Genomic DNA, 17,833 nt, shown 5'->3' with positions numbered 1-17,833 from the left:
CCAGATCATCACATCACTGAAAACCTTTGCAGAGCTCCAGGTCGACAGGTGCTGAGGAGAATACGCACAGAATCCTGCTCACTGTCCTCTTCCCTTGCATAGACCTTCATTAGTCATTAAATGCATTTGATATAACATGTGTTTTTTGTCTCCTCTAAATTGTATCCAGCAGCCAATCAAAGTATGATGATGAACTAACTACCGTAATGCGTTCTGAAATCGCCTGGTTTATCTTCATGAAAGACCTAACGTAGAACATGGGAGGCAAAGGGTTTGAACATGCAGTGTTGGTCAGTACTTGATAGAGTTTCTGAAGTGGTCCTCAGCAGGATTCTTCACTGTGCAGCTGTTGAGCACCCAGAGGTCTGCGTCTGATGGGTCATCTACAGAGAGAGAGAGAGAGAGAGAGAAGAGTTCATATTTACACACCCACCGCACAAGCAGGAGCTAATGAAGAACACCCATAAAGTGAAAAAAGATTCCTTGAAGAGTAAAAGTACTGAATGGCACAGTTGTTCGGTCGTATCCGAATTACCTCAGGTGAATCAGTAATTCTAACCCTCTTCTCTTTACAGCCTATCAGCATCTCCACTGCCATGGTCAGATGCAGTCATAATATTCCAAAAAAGGTTTATTACTTGATCTTGAAACCAATATGTGATAGAAGAAATATTTGCCTCAAAAAGCCCACTAGGAAGCCTTTCCAGAGACTTCATCTGCATCTCAGTGTCTTTGCATTTCCAATGACCTGCCCTTGGGCGTCCAGACCAAAGAACACTCAACTAATTGTTGCTGGACAAAAAAAAGAAGTTACTCGAAATGAAAATGTCTATTAAGTGAATGTTTAGTTAACACACACACACACACACACACACACACGAGTGCAGTGCTCTTTGTGACGTTAAGCTCGGCTGCTGAACAAGACCCTGGTGGCAGGCTTCGCATGGCACCACTGGGAGAGCCGTCACACAGGGACGCACATGATCGCGGGGGGGGGACACGGCGGCGGCGGTGTGGAGCTGGAAGCCGGCTCCTTCACGCCACACTGAACCAGATATTTCACTTGGAATCCACTTGCCCGCTGCAGTCAAGCATACACACAACCCCGCTCACACTGTATTTGCTGCATTAGTTAACTTTACAAACACCCACACATCTGTATCCCCCACAGCAGGTCTCGGGACGGGTGACGGGGGGGGGGGTTATTAGCCGCACAACACGCTGCTCGAGGTAAACTCCTTATAAATGTCTCACTCTCAAGTGACTCGTGCACACACACAAGACACCCTTATTTTTGAAGCAAGGCGACCATGGCCTTCTTAGGCCCGTGCCTCATTTTATGTAGCTTTAAAAGTCTGTGAATCAGGCAAAGCGGATTCACACAAGTAAAAACGTCCGGCCACATTCAGCGAATAAACGTTTCCCGTTATCAAACTTTATCAAAGCAGATATAAAGAAGATCCTTGACATCAGTGGCAACCCTACGCCGCCGCCCCCGTTATAACAACTGCCGCCTGTGAACTGGGTGGTCAAAGCCATTCCAATGAATTGAAATGAATCCAGGCAGCAGCTGCTCCTCATTCAGAGAAAGCTTTTAGAGGCATAATCGCAAGTCCAAACAGCACGACAATGTGACAGAAGCCAGTCAACAACTCCAAACTTTAACCCTGCTTTGGGTTTGGGGATTTACTACCCTTGTTTTTTTTTCTTCTTTTTTTAACAAGACAGGAATAATTCAGACAGCCCTCTGACTAAATGGTGGTGTTTTGACTGTATTTTGGGGTCTTGGGTGCTGCGGTCAGGACCCCGGGGGCCACAGCTGCCTTGTGGTGCACGACCCTCCTTGCATGATGATGATGGCAACGCAAAGAGGGAAATCTGACCCCAAACACAAGGCACGGAGTGTGTTTCTTTTAACAAGCCATAAAACTAATACCCAACAGGACAGTGTGACTACAGAGGAAATATTGATGGTGTGAGGGGGAAATAGTGTGATGGACAATGATATTTTCCCCACATTCATGTTTGCAGATACCTAGTTCACTTTCACAGAATGTTAGGTTATTCATTTGTGGGCCACAAGAAACTCTTATTGGGAGAGATTTTGAAAGTGACATTTGCATGTGATTTGCATAGATATGAAGGGACAGACAATGACAGCCCAGGACTTTGGTTACCTTTGTAACTACGTGAGAAGCTGTTGGTACAGCATGTGCATGGGAACTGTTGACTAGTCTTATCTTGAGGAGATATAAAAGATATAAAAACTGAATATATATATATAGTCATTTCTAAATACCTCCTTGCAAGGCAATAAGACAACAGAATAGACGAGGATTTTATCGGCTGCCCTTATTTCTAATCAATAATTTTTTTTTAATTGCCACTATTGCAGGAACTTCACAAAAGTTAGACAAAATGACTTAACAATATTCTTTTTGATGACATTTGTTCTTCAGATGTATCCCAAGTTTTTTCCCACTACTTTTATTTGTACCTCTATACCTACAAACAGCTATTTCTCTGACACACACACACAAAATAATGACACTATTTCACTCAGTCTGCAGCCCACAGATGAAAAGCCTGTTTAATATTTCATCCAATATAAAGACATATATTACATTTGACCACAACACATGACCTCCAAATAAATTGTTTTTTGGTATGTGTGTCCAAGTCTTTGCAATAAGGAATATCAGGGTTTCCACCACTTTAAACAGTTGAACCTACTGTACCCAAGAGGAAAGTGTGTGTGTGTGTGTGTGTGTGTGTGTGTGTGTGTGTGTGTGTGTGTGTGTGTGTGTGTGTGTGTGTGTGTGTGTGTGTGTGTGTGCGTGCGTGCGTGCGTGCGTGCGTGCGTGCGTGCGTGCGTGCGTGCGTGCGTGCGTGCGCGCGCGCGCGGTTGTGTACTTGCCTGCACCCTACCTTCACCCCGCAACCAAATCATACAAGAGAGAGCGGGACATTGGTGGCAACACCTGGGGTCAGTGTAACAATATACACAGGGTCATACATAACAAATTTCAATCACACTGCTCCCTATGGAGATGAAGAGAAAGGGTTATGGGAGCAGGTGCATGCATCAAATAAGTATGGCTGCAAAGATGGACAAAAGAAAGAGCGGGAGCGAGGATCTGTAAAAAAGAAAGACGTGGAAAAAGGACCCGGCAGGACGGCCAGTCAATGAAGAGGGCCATCCTGAGAGGGGAATAAAGAGGGGAAAGTGGCTGTGAAGTGGAGGCAGGTGAGAGGCGGGACGCAAATGGGATTTAAGGGTGACTAACAATGTGCGCAAAGAGGAGTAGAAGGAGACACCGAGACTGAGCGACTCAACGAGATGCAAGATGAGGCAGGAGGAGAGAAAGAAGAGCGTGAATAGAGGGGGGGTGGGGAGCAGGGTCGGGAAAGTAAGTACCCTGCTCTCATCTGAAACAAACAAAACACTCGTTTCGCTAATACCATTGAAAAATATAGCTTTTATTGGCTTGTTTTGATGCAATTGCCGGGTCTGACATTTTATTAATGTTTGTTTCAAAATAAGAAAGTGTGTATTCTGTTTGGTTGTTTATCTACCAAAAGGTAGGGTTGTCAAGATAGTAAATTCCGATTAATTAAACCATTCTTGTCCAAATTTGATACCTTGGGGGGGAAAAGTAAAAACTAAATCAAATCCATATTCTTTCACATACATCTCTTTGTTACAATATGCATGCTGGTTTTTGTTTGTTATTAATCTCCGTTTCTTGCCAAAAACAACATTTAAGCAGAATACATTTGAACACATGACGACGAAAGAATAATTTACCTCCAGTCTCACTGAAGGGAGCTTCAACCTTTAAGGGGTCCGAAGCCAATTCCGAAGCCAAAGCGCCTTAAACTTGTGAATCTGTGACATGTTCTCTGAGAACATGACTCCACTTCTCAGTTTATTCACTATCAAACATTAAAACGATGAATTATATTATTATTATTATTTTGATGGCTGGTTTCAAGTAATTTTTGTTACAGTGTTCATGTTCATTTTACATTATGGTCCCATTTAGGGTAGAATGTGTAATAAAGAGAATGTTTTCGGGCGTGGCTACCGTGTGATTGACAGGTCGGCATGGTTCAGGGAGAGCAGTTCTTGTTTTTGACTTGCAGCTTTGACCCTTTCATATTGTGCTTTAAGTTCATTAAAGTCAATTGTAAAAATGTCTTGGTCCTCGTTAAGTGGTACTCAACGACGATGAGAAGCCGCTGGCCAAAATGCAAAAATGATTTAAACGGCAGTCAACAAGCCAATAGTCAGTGACCACATCCACTTCACATGGGTCTATAAAGCTACGTCAATACAACCTCTGTACGGTAGCAGTTAGCTGCATTATAAAGCCATTAGGACTGTGCTAGACACACAATTTGTTGTTATTTCACAGTACGTCAGGGAAACTTTCATTTCTATCATCCCAGGACAACGCTGTGAGCCTTGATTCCTGGTAACCATGGTACCTGCAGTACTGTAGGAAAAATAGCACTGATGTTTTTCAGAATTTTGGCATTGACTAAAGTTCTCTCGGGTAATCCCTGCCCACAGCTGTGTGGAGCACCCCACGGAGCACTGAGAGGAGGCTCAGCTGCAGGGGCAGAAAGCAGATAAACACACAAAAACATTACAGACACAATGGGACTGAGGTCATTTCCCTGAACTCCTAGTGTGTTATCCACTAAATGCAGATGTGCCAATTCACGAAGGAAATCTGTCGACGGTAAAATCAACTCTGTACTGTAAAAAAAAAAAAAAAGTGATGGGTTTGTGAATTCATCCTAAAAGCAGTGAAGACTCACAGCATAAAACTAGATGGATAGCACAAGTGCATGTACACCGTATTTTCCGCACTATAAGGCGCACTTAAAAGCCTTTAATTTTCTCAAAAAACAACAGTGCGTCTTATAATCCGGAGCACCTTATATATGGATCAATTGGTTGATCCACACTGGTTGTACACGGCGCTCTGTCAAAATGTTTCAGTATGAAAAACTACTAATAATAAATGTTTCGGTACAAGAATGTAATGGAGAAAATCACGCATCTGAATAAACTTCTGGAGCAGTTTAATGACTACTTTCCCGAGAAACCGAGGGATGACGACTAGATACGTGACCCGTTTGGAATCGACATAGAAAGTGTCACATTTCTCTGACTCTCCAAGCAACGGAGAGTCAGAGGATGGAGCGGCCATGTGACCGTACGCGGAGGTAACCCTCTCCCAGTTCTGGTGCAGCAGCGTGATCAGCGAGAATCCTTCCCTCGCCACTCGAGCAGTAAAAGTCCTGCTACCCTTCAGCACTACCTATCTCTGTGAGTGGCTTCTCAGATCTGGTTCAGCTGAAGACTAAACACAGGAATAGACTGGACATTGAGGATGACCTCAGACTGGCCTTGTCCACTATAACTCCAGACTTTGAGACTCTTGCCATGAGGAAAAAACATCCCCAGTTCTCCCATTAGAAATTCCTCCAGACTCACGTCTGTCAGTTTTCACCTCAGGTTGAAGTGAGTGCTGCTTAATTTTCTATAAAGCACAATGTTTTTCAGCATTTACCTCCTGATGAGGTAAATCACAAGAAACGCTCATTTTGTATATCTGAATCCTTTTGAATTGCATTGAACCATATTTTCATTAAATAAATTCGAGATGTTGAGAATGTTCCTCGATTTGGGTCGCGGCTTGTCATTAAGAGGTGTTGGTGGGTCCCGGAGCCAGACCAGTTGAGAACCACTGCTCTAAAGGAAGAGGGACATTTAGGCCGACGGTATCCAAACACCCACAGGGTCAAACAAGGACGGAATTTTATTTTGAAATGAAATGAATAAGTGTGCAACAATGTCATGGGACTAAAGATGGTTTTCGTAATAGTTACAAATGGCAGTATTTCACTGGAGCTGCCAGTGTAGAGCTGAAGGCGCAGACGGGGTGATTCTAACACCTTTTCATCCGCATGCACATGCTGTTTTATCACAACACTTTCAATTTACCAGCATTCTTTTACACCTGCTTCTCTCTCATCAGAACTCTTTGATATTTTCTCCTTTCCATTTCACCCATATTCCCTAAACTCTAGATTTCCCCTCTCCTCTGGTCTCATTTAACAGTTGCACAATATTTATGCAACTTTCTCGTCTTTCAACATTTTTTCCAGCAGTTTCCTTTCTGTCCATCAATTTCCTGATGCCACTGCAATATTAACCTCAGAACCTTTCTGCTTTCCATTTTACTATCTTACCATTACGTGTCCTCAGCTAACCGACTTCTTATGGAGAGAAATACTTCTCTGTAGGTATTTAGAGGAAGAACAAAAGTTGGGCTTTTCTTGAAAAGCTTTTATATTAAATAATAATAAAAATAATCATTCAGGTAAAAAGTAAATTAAGTGTTTGAAGTGTCTGAAGATGAATCAGCTTCAACAACTAATTTATCCATTTGATTCACAGGCAACGTTCAACATTCAAAAGTCTTACTTGATGCCCCAAAATCAAAGCTTAGAGAATTTAGAATTGTTTTAACTATCCACAATATTTGTTATGAAAAAAAATATCAGTAATCGAATGGACAATTACACAGTCTTCTGTCCTTTGTGACTTCTGTACTAAAAAGTACAAAAAGTGTTCTAAATCAGTGGTCCCCAACCTGTTTTACCTCACGGACCGTTTCCATGTCAGACAATATTTCGCGGACCGGTCGAGAAGGTCCGGCGGACCGGTAGCGGTCCGCGGCCCGGTGGTTGGGGACCACTGCTCTAAATAGTGGGTTGATTTACGACGGCTTACAGTAACACATTCCTCCAAGTAATTGGAACTAAATCATTTCAAGACGTTGTGTTGATGCTCCTGCACTCTAAAATGAAACCGCAGTCCTGCTCTCCAGCCCTGCGGAGCTCCCATGGTGATGACTCTGCAAACAGATTTCTCCCCGTCAGGAGAGTAAGAGGCGTTTCGAGCTCCCACTGATCCGCCTTCCTGCTCGGCTTTTTGGGGGAGTTCACTGCAGTCAGATCTGGTATATTTATGTGGACAGGGAGCTCTGGAGACTCAAAAACCTTTCATCCAAACTCCTTTAATTCTCTCTCCCTCCCGTTCCATCCCCGTATATAACCCCACTTTTGCTGCAATCGCCGAGGCAACAGTATCATATTTTCCTACTTAACAAGTCGCCAGACTCTCTGACGTCCCCTCGCCCGGCACGTACACAGTCAGTAATATCCGTCCCTAGTGGAGACCGAGAAGTGGAGTTAAGCTACACAGGCACACTTAACTGTACAGAAATAACAGGCAGAATTTAGAACGGTTGTTTGTACTTGCTGTCTTTGCAGTACAACTGGTTCTCAATCAAATTGGACATACAAGTCCATTATGCCATTTTCCCAGATTACTTCAAGAAAAAAAAAAAATATATGAATATTTTCCAGACCAAAGAAACAGATCCATGCTGCATCTGATTTCCCTGTGGCCTTCAGTGAATGACATGTGAGGGGAAAGGCCGAGATGTCTGGGATTGTATGTATATGTATTTGTGTGTGTGTGTGTGTGTGTGTGTGTGTGCGTGTGTGGCAGTGAGAGGAAAGAGTCAGACAGCAAGCCTTAAGGGTCAATATGATGCTCCTGGTGCTTCAAACAGACACACCATGACCCACTTTCCACCCCATGCCACCCCCCCCCCCCGTGTGCACGAATAGACACACACACACACAAATTTCCCTTGTTATTTCTGCCTTCTACCCTGCATCCATTTCCCCCTCTAACTCAAACACACCCTCTTCCTCCTCCGCTGTCCCCCTCATCTCTCATCCTACTCATACACAGAACCCCACAGGACATGCTGACCTTGGGATACAGTGCGGCGGTGGTTTATTGGGGTAGGTGTGCCGGGGCAAGGGGTGGCTTTGGGGTGAATGGACACACTTGACTGCGCTAACAAGGCCTGTCTGGCCTTATTGGCCGACTGGGCAGCGTGATGCCAGGCTGACGGGCTCGGGGGGGGGGGGGGGGGGGGGGGGGCAGGTGGACCGGAAGGTGGGGAGGGGCAGTGACCCACTCGCAAGCGTGCGGCACAGCAAAGCCGTAGCAATGCCATGTTCCAGACAATTTAGAACCTGAAGATTTCTGACCTGATAGGAGACAAAGTTCACTGGATCGTCAATCCATCGACTCAGATGTCACGAAAAAAGCAAAGTCACAAAATCTGTGAAAGCGCACATTGTACGTAGTAAAACCACAACTAAAAGTCAAATTGAAGTATATTGGAATTTATTTAATTAAACTAATACTAGCCTTATAAATGTAAAAAACAGTTCTGCATATAAATTCCAGTCAAAATGCCTTGATGTGGTATTAGGATGCTGGTTATGGTAAAGAATAATACAAAATAATATAACAGAATGCTTTCTCCTCTGCACTAAAGCTATTAAAAGTTATTTACTAAATATGCACAACTCAATTGGCAGTCACCATGATTGGTAACTAAAAATGTCAGATATTTTGCAGAGCCACATACACTCAATTCTACATTGATTTGGCTCAAATAGCTAAACCCAAAAATGTATCACCTATAAGAAATATGCTTTTTTTGTTGTGGACTGCTGGATCTGGGTTACGCAGCAACAGCATCAGCATCTATTCTAAGGAATAACCCAATATGTCTATTATGATGAGTCACACTGAGCACTGATAAAGGGGCACCAATATAACGGCTACACTCTCTCACGCACACAGTCGTATTCCCCGAGCTCCTGAGTGAGAGTGTGTGTGTGGGGAGTGACAAGTTGGGCATGTTTGATTGGAACAACAAGACAGATTCCCAGCTGACAACATTTCTGTCTAAAAGGTTCTCACTCCCCAGGGAGATGGACCAAGTCTGTGTGTGTGTGTGTGTGTGTGTGTGTTGTGCGGGTATGCGTGTGTGCATTTGCCACACTGACGTGGCAAATTGTGAATGGGCCTTAGAGGACTTACGAGTTTCACCTCCAATCACATTTTACAAGTGAGCACTCACACGGGCACAAACAGTCACACCCACGCACGCACACACCCCTTCCTCCCCCCACACAAACACACACACACGCGGGGGCCTTAGGGTTTTGGCGGTTGGGTTATCTGCCAAGCGGGGTGAGCAACCACTCAGCCATGGATGATAATGCAATCAACTGTCATTAGAAGGACGCCGGCTGACACCCACCCACACGGTTACGCTATTGACATAATCGGAGCAGAAACAATTAGTTGATTAATCGATTGACTGAAAAGATAATCTGCAACTTGTGAATGAACGTCAATTATTATTTTCTTCAATATCTTAAAAGTTTTGCACAGCAGGTTGAAGCAATATAGATATATATATATATATATATATATATATATATATATCTATATTGTTAAATTGTTAAATCTACAACCTGTCAAATAGTGAAAAAAAAAAAATATATATATATATATATATAATATATATATATATATATATATATATATATATATATATATATATAATATATATATATATATATATATATATATATATATATATATATATTTTTTTTTTTTTTTTTCACTATTTGACAGGTTGTAGATTTAACGACTCTTTGAAAAAGCGGAATATGTAGATCATAGTAAATAATGAATGACAGACACACACACACACACATAAACATAGATGAATCAACATCTCTAACGCCTCCCACAATCATAGAAGAGCACAACCACATTTGCTATCCTCATGGGCAGTTCATGTTCTGATGCAACGACAGAGCAACACCATTAGAGAAGTGAAACACGGCTCTACTGCAGCCCCGTGTGTCGCTAGTGCTCCTCCTGATGCTTTTGTTGTTCTTTATTATTCCTGGTGGCATACAGGCAGAGCTGGGCAGGTCATCAGGCCTCATGTCATGCTCAGGGGTCTGCAGGATCTTCCAGACTTTTCTTTTCCCTTTCAAAAGATGATTATTTTTTTTTTTTTTTGGAGCTGTGACCACTGTCTCATTAGGAAAGATGAAGATTGCACCCTGTAATTGGACAAAGCCCATTAAGTCAATGTCTAATTTAGATTATGTTTTGGGCTCATCGGATTAAAAAACATTGCCCATAATAATGCTATGAGTATCACAAAGTAGAGGCTTATCCAGCTGTATTTAAAAGATGTGCGGCGCCGGCATTAGGTAATTACAATGGTAATGACCCCACATGTGACAATAAGGAGAGGGGCTCTATACATTTTAGGTATTCAAACTTGTCAACTCCGGACTGTCTTTTTGAAAAAAGCTTAAAGTCTTTCCACTCCTGAAAACTTAATACAGAATTAAGCTGAAAATTGAGAGAAAAGAATGCCCTTTCAAACATGTCCGGATTAGTGTGGACATTTAAGCTGTCATCTTTCAAGGCTCCATTCTCTTCTTTCTCCCATACACACCTCCACCAAATATACCAGAATGCAGTCCTCTCAAACTCACCGGGGGCCTTGACGCCATCTTTCTGACATATCAGCTTAGTTAAGTGGCAGAAATTCACAGGAGCGGTTCTTGTGCTGCGTGCATAATCTACAGTCTCTTCTCAGAGGCAGACATGTCAGTGTGTGTGTGTGTGTGCGCGTGTTCTAAGAGGCAGGGAGGGTATGCCAAGTTAGGCACAGCAGGGGGCCCAGCATAGCACTCACGCCAACAGTTTGACAACATCTTAGGAACATCTATTCTGTTGGGATTTCACTCCTGTCCCAAACAACTCTGAGTCCATTACTGCTGCTAGGGACGAGTATGCACGACAGACCGAGGCACGGAGGGGGGAAAAGGAGGTGGATGGAGGGAAGGCCGGTGGGGAAAAAATAAAGCTGGAGTTTGGAAAGATGGAGGTGGTGCAGTAGCGGACAGTGATGGTGCCTGTTAACGAAGTCGCCCTTAATGTCGTATGGATGTGTGTCGGAGCTCTCTGCTCAAACTTTGGCAGCCTCCCCCTTCTGGCTGTCATTAGACGTGTTGCTTCCAGATGGGGTCACCTTCATCACACGTTTACAGATTGCCTCAATTACCTCATCACGTCTAACATTGGGTTTGTATCCCAAAAATGGGTGAATCCTTCGGCGCCGTCCTTTGGGTCACATAATAAGTCTCCCTGCAGTCATTCCGCTGCCATACAGAGGGGACACGGTCAGTTTAGAATTGTAGGGTAGGTCGCCTGACTAGGTGTTGATGTCGCACAATTTGTCTTTAAGTTTCGTTTCCATAAAAGCGGTGGAGGACAAGTAATATAACCAACCAAATGTAACACCCACTACTGCGTAGCAGAGATAAAACCATTATTAAAAAGACTCACAAGACAGTAAGATAAGAGAAAGGAGGCATCGGGTGCAAGGAAATAAAAGAGAAAAGGAGCATGGGAGAAAAAGATAAACCTGTACACCAGCAGAGCGTAAAGTAAAATAAAAACAACGGCGCGCAAAGGAGAGACCTAATGTTAGAAGCTTAAGCAGAGGCATCTCCGTGAAAAATGGCCGGCGAGCTCGGCTGAAATTGGAGCAGGAATGATGGATGCTGCGAGACAGGCCGACCCCTCATGTGGATGGCGGGGGTCTGCTGGAACCGGGCGAGATGCTGGAGTCAATCTGTCTCTCTCACATCTGATCACAGACACACAGCTGGTGCACCTGGGTCCGGACAAGGGGCCCTCTCAGACTAAAAGTAAGGAAATAAACTACTGAGATGGTAACACAAAGGCGACTGCATAGATGCCAAAGAACAGAGGCCCTTCTGTAATTAAAAGGGTTGGCAACGTGTGAGACGTCAGAGAGGATCATTTAAATACACTTTGAGTGATCAAGTTTCAAAGCAATAACTGCTAATGATGAGGCTTTGTAGGGCATACGGGTTGTGTAGAGAAAATAAATCTACAACGGGGGAAAGTAATGATAAACATCTGGTAGGGGATTCCCTATGATTTTAAACGTGCATTAAGTGATTTATCGCGGCGCACGGGGATGGAAACCGGGCCTAAATAGATTTTTGCCATTGCACGTCTCACCTTGCATAGATAGGATGAGTTGAAGCCTGGGGTTCACATAGTAATTGGGGCCAATCACTGGTCTGCAGCGTCGACGGAAAACCATTATGATCATCAGTGCAGGCATGGAAAGATATTTCACACAGCGAGAGAGGATTATTACAGTCAAGGGCACAAAAGTCAGCGTGTCTGGGAGAAAGAAGGTCCGAGAAGGTTACTGACTGACAGAGTAATGTACCAATGATTTCACTTCTGCCGCACACCTCAAGAGTGAAAAATGGCACACCCGATCACCTTGTAGACGGGAGGCCAGTGTAATTGCCTTCCAATTATCAAAACGGGATTGCACCATCGACATATGAAGTTAGCGTTTAGTCTGGTTGGGGATAGAGGAAAGTCAGAACTGCCTCACTAAAAAGAAGATTATTTAGCCCAATGCAGGTTTCTGCGAGCAGAAGGCGGCCGTGTGTAACAACGTAAGTGGAGCGCAGACATTTGGTACATTAATTTATGGTCCAACTGAAGGAAGTGTTAGCGGGATACTTTTTTAAATAAGCTACTATCTTAACACAATCAGAAACTACATTTTCATGGTCCCCTTTTTGAAAAGTCAAAACGTGGACTAGTGTTTCCTGGACACACCCCGGGGGCGGACTAAAACGTCTCTTCTTTACTAACCCATCATAATCTAAATAATAAAAGTGTTCTGCAAACTTCTTTCTCACCCTTGAAAAGTGTGTGTTTGTGTGTGTGTGTGTGTGTATTTCTCCGTGTGTGGGGACATCTTTCTGTACCTCAAAGCCAACTGTCAAAGTCACGCACACCATGGTAACCGCAGTCAGTTCCCTATTTCACAACAGTAACACACTCTGCAAATATTGACACACGATTTCTCCGACATTACCAATGTGATTATATTTGCCGTTTGCCCTGGGAGACGGCAGTTTATATTCAATGAGGTGAACAAAACAGGCCCAGGAAAGAACAGGCGTCAATTTGTGTGTGTACACAAAAGAATGAGAGGAATCCAGAAGATAATATGTGCGAGTTTGCATGTCTCCTGAAAGAGAGACAAAAGAAAAAAAGGTAAAGAAAAGTAAGAGCCACCTGTATGTAAAAGCACACCTGTCCGGAAAAACATGAGAAAATGAAAGCAAACTGTTGGCAGATGGAAGAGGAACCCAACCAGAGCAGCGACCTAAAGAGTGGTTGTTGTTGTTGTTGTTTTTGTTGTGAACAAAAGGTTCTCGTTTTTCACAGATACAATAGGACGTGCATCTGTCTGCTCGTTAGTCACACACATGGCTCACAGGTTAGTCCAGATCTACACTAGAAAGGTATTGGGACAGTTGGTCCTAAAATTTAAAAAAAGCGTATTTCAAATTCACTGAAATCCAATAATCACGATAAGAGAAAGAATAATTGGTCATGTTGCCACGAAAGTGTAGAACTAAGACCGCAGTCTGCAATTAAAACTATTTCTTAAGGATGTCCCTGATAAAACACACCATCTTATAAAATGAGTCATACCTCAAGTAACCACATTCTCTATAGCTGTGCTTGACGGGCCTCTGCTTGTCAACATGAAAAGGGCCTTTTAAAGATAAAGAAGCGGCTTCACATGTCTGTTTAAGTGATTTTTTTCCTTCAGACAGGTGACATTTACGTTAATGTTCCTTAAAGACGTTGATTCAGACTCGAGAGCACATTTACAGAACACGCTGTCTGCACTCGGGAACAGAGGGAGAACGACATAAAGAGAGAGACGATAAGTATGTGAGAGGTGCAGAAGTACTGCATGTGCTGATCTGATCGGAGCATTTAGCATGAAGTCTGTTAGCCAGTCAGTTCATCCATTTTCTTATGAACTGTTAATTGCCAAAGGTAATGCAGTTTCACTACCGGGGTTAATTAGCGACAACGTTTGAAAGGACAGCTGTATGCCCTAAAAGTAGACAAAACATAACAGGCTTTTTGATCAACACTATTGGGACAGGAAGGAATAGCCCTACGAGGGAAATCTATTCAACTGCTCAAAGATACGCAACCACATACACGCGCTTTTGTCTACATGTAAAAGCAGTAGACACTCAGAGCAAGTCGGCTCAAGCTTAGAACGGCTGCTAATAACCCGTTTGCGTATTTACGCTCCGCATGTACAGCGCCCCTAATTCGATTAATAGTAATAATTAGAACTTACTCTGCTGCTTTTTTAATTTCTGGGTGCAATTGAAACAATTTAGGTCATTTGGCCCCTTATTCCCAAATCCAAGCTGTGGGACATGCAAATCAGATGCAAATGCCAAAGAGAAGAGAAAACCAGTAATGGGCCCGCGTAATAAAATACTGAATTTAGCCTCTTGGCATTCCAAAAACAGCCAGTTGGGGGTTCGCATGCAAATTATATGCAAATAGCCCAGAAGCGGAGATCTTTTATTTTTCTGAACCTGAGAACGGGGGGGAGGCCGGTTCCTGGTGGCTTTTGCAGAGGCACATAACATGTCGTTGTGATGTTGCGGGTTTGATGCATGCTCGTGTTGCATCCCCAGGCAGCCATCGCACACAGAGGACGAGGTAGAGACGGGAGAAGAGGGGAAAGAAAGACAGGAGGAAAATATGTACAAGACATTAGATGAGAGGAGGAAGACAAGAGGGTAAAACAAATGGGAGGGAAGGCACGTAATTTCAAAAGGAAACCCCAGACACGGTTGGTGGCTGATTAGAGGATCAGTGTGGAGACAAAGGAAGACTAACACTGTGAGTGTAAGAGACAAGTTGATTGTGGGATGTAAGAAAGTCAAATAAAAAGAAGGTGGAACGGGACAAAAAAAAAAAAGAGAGAATTGGATGAAGATACCAAAAGAGAAGTCACTAACCGCTTTGAGGTAGACCAAAGTTTTTTAAAAAACAGGAAAGTTTGAAAGGTGAGAGAGAGACAGAAAGAGATACTCATCAGATTGTTGTTTGTCTTCAAAAGCATCAAGAGATTGGAATGATGAGGACGGCGAGATAACGCTCGGTTTTCTGTTCTAGCTTGTTAATAAAATTAGAGGGGAAAGGCTAGATGAAGCAAATGAATCTGGAAGAAAGACATTATGCACGCACACATAGTTGTAGCTTAGTGGACCACCTTGTTCAAGTCTCCTCAAATTACGTGCATCACTGGCGGCAAAAGCGCACACTAAATAATCACCATAATGCTGTTAATCGAAACCCAGAATTGCCCTGAACACATCAACTGATCTCTCTACCTGCAATGCCACCGCATTCAGAATGAGCCAAGCAACGCTTCTCATCAAAGCCTCGACCGAGCGACGCGTATCCACGCACAGCCTCGACCGAGCGACGCGTATCCACGCACAGCCTCGACCGAGCGACGCGTATCCACGCACAGCCTCGACCGAGCGACGCGTATCCACCCACAGCCCCGACCGAGCGACGCGTATCCACCCACAGCCCCGACCGAGCGACGCGTATCCACGCACAGCCCCGACCTAGCGACGCGTATCCACGCACAGCCCCGACCTAGCGACGCGTATCCACGCACAGCCCCGACCTAGCGACGCGTATCCACGCACAGCCCCGACCTAGCGACGCGTATCCACGCACAGCCCCGACCTAGCGACGCGTATCCACGCACAGCCTCGACCTAGCGACGCGTATCCACGCACAGCCCCGACCTAGCGACGCGTATCCACGCACAGCCCCGACCTAGCGACGCGTATCCACGCACAGCCTCGACCTAGCGACGCGTATCCACGCACAGCCTCGACCTAGCGCCGCGTATCCACGCACAGCCTCAACCTAGCGACGCGTATCCACGCACAGCCCCGACCTAGCGACGCGTATCCACGCACAGCCTCGACCTAGCGACGCGTATCCACGCACAGCCTCGACCTAGCGACGCGTATCCACGCACAGCCTCGACCTAGCGACGCGTATCCACGCACAGCCTCGACCTAGCGACGCGTATCCACGCACAGCCTCGACCTAGCGACGCGTATCCACGCAGTGCTTGAACCGAGCGACGCATATCCACGAACAGCCTCGACAGAGCGACGCGTATCCACGCACAGCTTTTGGGATATTTGTCTGACCAAGATGATATTGTCCCTACTGTCTCACTTTTCTTTCCTCGCTCTCATTTGAGTGAGCCTCTTTAAGACTTTCAAAGTTGCCATTTTACTTGAACAAGAAAAGGCCAGAGTTGATACAAATCGATTTATGAGAAATTACAACAGGAGTCTGTTTGTGCACAAATACGTGCTGGCTTGTGTGTGTCTGTCTCTATGCATCGGTGCATGAATACATTAGCGAGGTTGGGCGGACATGAAGCAGAATCCCAGAGAATTTGCCTCCGATTTAATAAATCATTGCAAAATGGAACAATTTATAGTGTTTTCAATCATGAATAATTGATGTCTTTGTTCATAGACAGAGTAAACCATGGGTCCGCCTTTCCCCGGCACAAAAATACAAACTGAAACAAAAAAAAAAAGGAATGAAGATCTGCAGCACAAATAAAAATAACAGGCATTAAAAAGCAGCCAGGGAAATGACAGCGAGCAGGGGTGTGGGGGCTGCACACACACTGAAGAACGCACACACACCCTCTTTCTTTTAACAAACTCCATTGAAGACAGATGGCGTTGGAATTATCTGATGTCCCATCGCTGTCTTTTTATATGCTAATCCACCTCCTACACACACACAAAAACACCCTAGTAGCGTGCTGCTAGCACACAACATTACACAGAGACAGGTAGTCAGAAACAATCCCCTTAAACGCCACGAGATTCTGGAAATGCAGGGATTTTGAATATAGCCATTAGGAGTGTGTGTGGAGGCAGGAGTGTGTCATCGCTCCACCGATTGGGACTCGATGCACAAAACCATAATCGGATACGAAGAACTAAATTCTCGTCTTGTTTAGGTTCTAAGCTTGGCTAAATACGAGCAGAGATGTGGTGAAGGCGGAGCTTAAGGAGACGAGAAAACCCCATGGCTTAAAGGCAATCGTATGGAGGCATTTTGCTTCTTCTGCACAACTTGGACAGGGCCGAGCAAAACACAACAGCGATTGACAGTTATTTTGGGAAGGTTTGATTCATCAGTCATTCAAAACCACTGCGTTCGCCGTTCCAAGATATCTATAGTTTCCTACGGAAACACAGAGGATCTACAATTTAACCAATTGATTTTTTTTTCATTTTCCTGTTGGTTCTCTTTGATGTTTAGAAATGTAACTCTCCAGTTGAATCCTCTCCAACGGTCCCTTATATTCAATTACTAATAGATGGCAGAAAAATTAGCTATTTGTCACCATTCAGAAGCTCAAAAAACAGCTGAGTCACTGTGTGGACGCATAAAGGACTTAATGACTTGTAGCCAACCTGCCTGGACACGAACCGTTTGAACCCTGTCCCCTTTGGCAGGAGGGTGCAGTCCATCAGCACCAAGACCTCCGGCCACAAAATCAGCTTCTTCCAGTCATCAATAAAGCCCAGAACCCCCACTGACTCTGTTACCCCATCCTGCATTTATATTTCACAATAAATGGTTCCAACTGAGTGATAATCATTTTTGTAATGGCATCATAGCCCCCGGATCTAATGCTGAGGTGCCGAGAGTATCCCTACACTCAGTGAGGCTGCTTTCTGCAGTTCAAGAGGCAGTTAAAATGGATTACGTGTTACTTAAACACGGCACAAAATCTGGATGATTCAGCAACCCGCAATGTGTCTTTGTACAATATTGACTCAACATTTTCCATCACTCGACCACTGAAAACAGCTTTGTCAAAGCAGAAGCCCT

General features: G+C 44.2%; 1 protein-coding gene across 1 annotated transcript in view; it reads right to left on the bottom strand.

Annotated features, from left to right (window-relative positions):
• The window catches only part of cdkal1 (CDK5 regulatory subunit associated protein 1-like 1), a 165,242-nt gene that overhangs the window by 135,117 nt on the left and 12,292 nt on the right, over positions 1–17,833 (bottom strand). Inside the window, exon 4 of the mRNA XM_040164344.2 lies at positions 299–383. Within this exon, the coding sequence (XP_040020278.1) occupies positions 299–383 (85 nt within the window). The remainder of the gene's footprint in view (positions 1–298; positions 384–17,833) is intronic.

The sequence above is a fragment of the Gasterosteus aculeatus genome, chromosome 20, assembly GCF_964276395.1.
Source record: "Gasterosteus aculeatus chromosome 20, fGasAcu3.hap1.1, whole genome shotgun sequence".
Classification (NCBI taxonomy): Eukaryota; Metazoa; Chordata; class Actinopteri; order Perciformes; family Gasterosteidae; genus Gasterosteus; species Gasterosteus aculeatus.
Note: the sequence above shows the minus strand (reverse complement) of the source record. Positions and strands in the feature narration are given on the sequence as shown.